Genomic DNA, 5,241 nt, shown 5'->3' with positions numbered 1-5,241 from the left:
GGCTACGAAAGATAGCCTTCCGTATGATCTGTGAGAATAACAAACAAACCGGCATTCGAATTAAGAAAGTGGTGACAACTAAGGGAGGTAACTGAATTCTCGTTTCTTAAAGACGGGTGGTTCTTCCCCAAAGTTATATACACACACACACACATAAATATGTGGAAGGCATTGAGTGGTCGTAAGTTGTAAAAATAACAGCTAAATCACCCTTAAATCACACAAAAGAATTTAAAAAAAATTTTTTTATTTGCATCTGTAGAACACAAATTCGTAAAAGTTTCCAGAAAATTCCCCAAAATAAAGTTATGGGGGTGCCCATACCAGAATTTCCGCCCACGAAGGGCGAGATGAGCATTAACTACCTATACTTTTTATTGTAGGGCTGCTGGATTGTCACTGACCGAGGGTTAAACAGCAACAGCTTCACCCAGTATAAACATCACGTGATGAAAACAGGAAGAAGCGGGTGTTTAACGAGGGGAGATAATCTAAGAGCAACTTCCGGAGGGCGTACATTTTTGATTTAGTCATGTTTCACCGTGACATTGTCTCGGTTTCTGTTTGTGGGAACCAGAAAATAAGAAAGGAAAATCAAGCATGTTACGACTGCTTGCTGGCCTGCTGGAAGTGTTAAGTAGCTGATTGATATATTTCTAGCTTTTTTTCACGTACCGATTGTCTGTTTTTGGGCGATCAGAAACCAGTTTGTTTATCTCCGAGGGACGGTTACTTGTTTACGTGTAGGAAAAAAAAAAAAAAAAGAAAGAAAGAATAATAATAATAATAATAACAATCAGAACCATGTCGAAAGTTGGCGAAGCCGAGTTTAGTGTGACGACGTTTTTTGCCTCTTGTCATCCGAACGACAAATGCGGTGCGAACGGTCTGCCCTTAACACCCAACTCCATCAAGATTCTCGGCAAATTCCAGTATTTGACTACGCTGGGACATCCCAGCCTCTGCAAGTACATACATGTGTCTCGCGGCAAACACGAACGGCTGATTGTTGTCGCCGAACACTACAAAAACAACTTGGCTCAGCGAATGAAAGAACGATTACCGACGAACGAAGCAGACTTGCTGAAAATGGCGTTTGACATCATCGAAGGGCTGGACTATCTGAGTAAGAAAAACATTATTGTTAAAAACCTGTGTCCCGATACTATTCTATTCGATAATGAAGGCAATGTGAAAATTTCAAAGTACGGTATGAACTATATGACCGAATGGGGACAGAACGTTGCCTACCCACTCGGCCTGGTCCGCTATATGGCACCCGAAGTCATCTGTTGCGGCCCCGTAGTGGTCGATGAATTCAGTAACGCTGTCGTGCAGCTTAATTTAGGACCGAAAGTCGATATTTGGTCCCTGGGTCTTGTCCTGCTGGAGGCATTTGTTGGTCGTCAACTATGGGCGACAGCGACTTTACAGCAGACCATCAGTAAAGTTTTGGCTTTCGTCAATTCTGAATACGAGCCCATGGATATAATCCTGAAAGACAACAAATTGGAAGATGTTGTGAAGACACTCTCTCCCGAGACAGTCGACATGTTAAAAAAATGCCTGACCGCGAGCCCCACCAATCGCTTGTCCTCTTCGGAATTGCTTCAGCATAAAGCTTTTGCATCGAAAATACCCCGGGAAGTTCCTTACCTGAATGGTATTCAGTTTTTTTCCAGTAAAATCGACTTGAAGCATTTGGAGCTCCCCACCGAGGGTCAGATCGCATTGATGAAAAAAGTCGACAACCTCTCTCAACGGACGATGGAAGAAGTGTATTACCTGTGGAGACTGGCTGGGGGTGACCTTGAGTCTGTTCTTAAGCGGGCTGGCTTGATCAAATCAAGACCGCCGGTTACTCTTTTACCTTGCTTTATTTTGAACACTGGCGAATGGTTTGGTCAAAAGCGCGACCAGTCTGAACTTTTGGACAACACCATGATAGCGTTGTCACAGGAACAGCTTAGAAATAGACTGAAGGATATTGGTGATGCGTTCTACTACCCCTTATTAGAAGATGAGAAAGAGATGCTCAGAGGTCTACCGACGTCTCCCAGCAGTGGTGACCTCTCTCAGGCAGCTACGTTACCCCTTATCATTCGAGAAAAAGACGTTGAGTACCAGTTTCACCGTATTATTCTGTACGAACGCTTGCTGTTGGGCTATCCATTCAAAAAAGCCCACATCTGGAGAGAAGCCAGGGTCGACACGCCACCTTTGTACCGAGCTCAGGTGTGGGCGGCACTGCTTGAGGTTGAAGGCGACATCCAAGTTCGTTACGATTCCATTGATAAAGAAACCCCTACACCAACTGACCGACAAATTGAAGTAGATATACCACGTTGTCATCAGTATCACGAGTTACTGTCATCACCTGAAGCTCACAAAAAATTCAAGCGAATTTTAAAAGCCTGGATCATCAGCCATTCCGAGTACGTCTATTGGCAAGGACTTGATTCCTTGTGTGCTCCATTCTTGGCTCTGAATTTCAATAACGAAGCTCTGGCTTTTGCATGCCTGGATGCTTTTATACCAAAATACCTGAATAAATTTTTCCTGAAGGATAACTCACCTGTCATCCAGGAATATCTAGCTGTATTCTCCCATTTGGTTGCCTATCATGATCCCGAATTAAGTAACCATCTTGATGCTATTGGCTTTATCCCGGATCTGTATGCGATTCCTTGGTTCTTGACAATGTATGCCCATGTATTTCCTCTGCACAAAATTGTTCATCTCTGGGACACGTTGTTGCTTGGCAACTCGTCTTTTCCGTTGTGTATTGGTGTTGCTATCTTACACCAGCTCCGTGATAGACTTCTGGCATATGGCTTTAACGATTGCATCCTCCTCTTCTCCGACATGCCAGAAATTGATATTGAAAAATGCGTCCAAGATTCCATCAAAATTTTCTGCAGCACACCAAAAAGTGCAACGTTCCGTCAGCATGCACACGTGTCCAAAAAGTCCGTGTGGCCACACTCTCGGACAAGCACCTCCTATTACACCAAAGATTACAACAACCAGCAGACCAATGAACTCTCAAAAGACAACATTCCAATCGAAGAACTGAAACTCGAGAAGTGTCCAAGAATATCAGCTGAAGACTTGATAGACCTCGGGGAACTGAGAACGGCTTCAGTTTCGAGGAGTCCAACTGCAAAACCCAAACTACTGATTATCGACATAAGATCCGCAGAAGACTTCAAGCGGGGCACCGTACCAGGGAGCATTAATATTCCTTTCCACAATGCTTTCAATGCCGACGGAACCCTCATGTCGACCCAAATGGCACAGATCCTCACCAATCATCGACTGCAGGTCAAAGTGGTAATCGGCACCCTTACAAAGACAATGTCGGAGTTTGCCAATTCCCTCGTTGCTCTCGGCTGCCCGCGTGTTTCTACGTTGCATCATGGAATTGATGTGCTAAAACCTACCGGGCTGTTAACAGTGCCACCTGCAGATATTTAAAAAAATCACCAACGCTATGATGGGGGTATGACAGAATCGGTAGATCATTGTACAGAATAACTCCTCTAGTATTTAAATCCAAACTCTTACAATCGGAGTTCTAAACCCATAGAGGTTTAACTTTTCCTTTCATCCCTTTAGAGGGTCGATAAAGTAAAGTGACAAAAGATTGGGACAGATTTCTACATCCTGGATATGAATACAAGACAAACATTATTTATATTCTTTCGTTATTGTTGTTGTTTCCAGATGTTTTGATATTTTGAAAAATCTAATGAAAATTTGGAATTTTATTTTTGTTTTTGTTGTTTATTTGTTGTCTTTCACTTATTTTCAGTCATTAGTCTGCAGCCATGCTGGGGCACCACCTTGAAGAATTTTTTTTCCTTTTAAATCTAGTACTTATTCTATCAGTCTGTTTTGTCAAACTATGAAAGTTATGGGGACGTAAACACACCAGCATCGGTTGACAAACGATGTTTGCGGGGGGACAAACATAGACACACAAACATACACACATGCACATACATATACATGACAGGCTTCTTTCAGTTTCCATCTACCAAATCCATTCACAAGGCTTTGATCAGCTTGAATCGTTTATCTGGATGTTTTGCGTTCTTGTCCCATTTTATAGTCTTTATATATATATATATATATATAGTTGGAATTTACAAAAAAACAAAAGATGAAGACAGGTGTATAAGCAACAAACAGGTGTATTACATTATTTACATTCGACGGATATTTGTCCTCATCTTGTTTGTTGTTAACACACCGTTTCGGCTGATATACCCTCCAGCCTCCATCAGGTGTCTTGGGGGAAATTTCTAACTGGGGTTCTCATTCCTAAGGTATTTTTCGATGTTATTATTATTATTATTATTCAGGTCACTGCCTGGAATCAAACTACGATTTCACTGAGCTTGATGTCTTCTCAGGCACAGCAAATCGCCAACAGTTTCAGTCTCTTGTCATTGCCTCTGTGAAACGTGTGAACCAAAAGTCTGAAAACAAGCAAGAACACTGAGGATAAACTTACAAAAATGCTTAGTGTGGGCATCGGTAATACATGTGATACGCAAAGTATATTTCCCTGGTGTCCATACATCATGTATGATATGCATTCCCAATTTTTTCAACCACCAGAGTAACTTGGAACTTATGAAAAGAAAGCTTTATATTATTCAGATTGTATGAAACGTGGGCTGGCTAAAAGTTTGAAAACAAGCATGGACATTTAGGACACTGCTGAAAATGCTTTGGATGGGCAAATGGTTAAATCTTTTGATCATGAATGCGTCATCTTGGGGAAACAAACAATGGAGGTACAATAATTACAATGGAATTCATTACAGTAATTTTAATAAATCATGGTCATTGGTATCTTCATCATTTTAACATCTGCTTTTCCATGCTTGTATGGGTTGGATGGTGGAGGCGCAGTGGCCCAGTGGTTAGGGCAGCGGACTCGCGGTCATAGGATTGCAGTTTCGATTCCCAGACCGGGCGTTGTGAGTGTTTATTGAGCAAATCGACCCCAGGACTTATTCTTTGTAAGCCTAGTACTTATTCTATCAGTCTCTTTTGCCGAACCGCTAAGTTACAGGGACGTAAACACACCAGCATCGGTTGTCAAGCGATGTTGGGGGGACAAACACAGACACCCAAACATATACATATATATATATATATATACATATATACGACGGGCTTCTTTCAGTTTCCGTCTACCAAATCCACTCACAAGGCTTTGGTCGGCCC

General features: G+C 42.1%; 1 protein-coding gene across 1 annotated transcript; it reads left to right on the top strand.

Moving 5' to 3' along the window:
• Positions 1 to 97: 97 nt before the first annotated feature.
• On the top strand, positions 98 to 3,770 carry LOC106871517 (TBC domain-containing protein kinase-like protein). The gene has a single exon (XM_014918016.2). It carries the CDS (start codon positions 805 to 807, stop codon positions 3,475 to 3,477), a length of 2,673 nt encoding a protein of 890 aa, XP_014773502.1. The 5' UTR covers positions 98 to 804; the 3' UTR covers positions 3,478 to 3,770.
• Positions 3,771 to 5,241: the final 1,471 nt, after the last annotated feature.

This window comes from Octopus bimaculoides, chromosome 30 (genome assembly GCF_001194135.2).
Source record: "Octopus bimaculoides isolate UCB-OBI-ISO-001 chromosome 30, ASM119413v2, whole genome shotgun sequence".
Lineage (NCBI taxonomy): Eukaryota > Metazoa > Mollusca > Cephalopoda > Octopoda > Octopodidae > Octopus > Octopus bimaculoides.
This window is presented reverse-complemented; position numbering and strand designations above follow the sequence as displayed.

Excerpts from the sequence above, each read along its gene's own strand:
- LOC106871517 (XM_014918016.2), top strand. The coding sequence starts at position 805 with ATGTCGAAAGTTGGCGAAGCCGAGTTTAGTGTGACGACGTTTTTTGCC.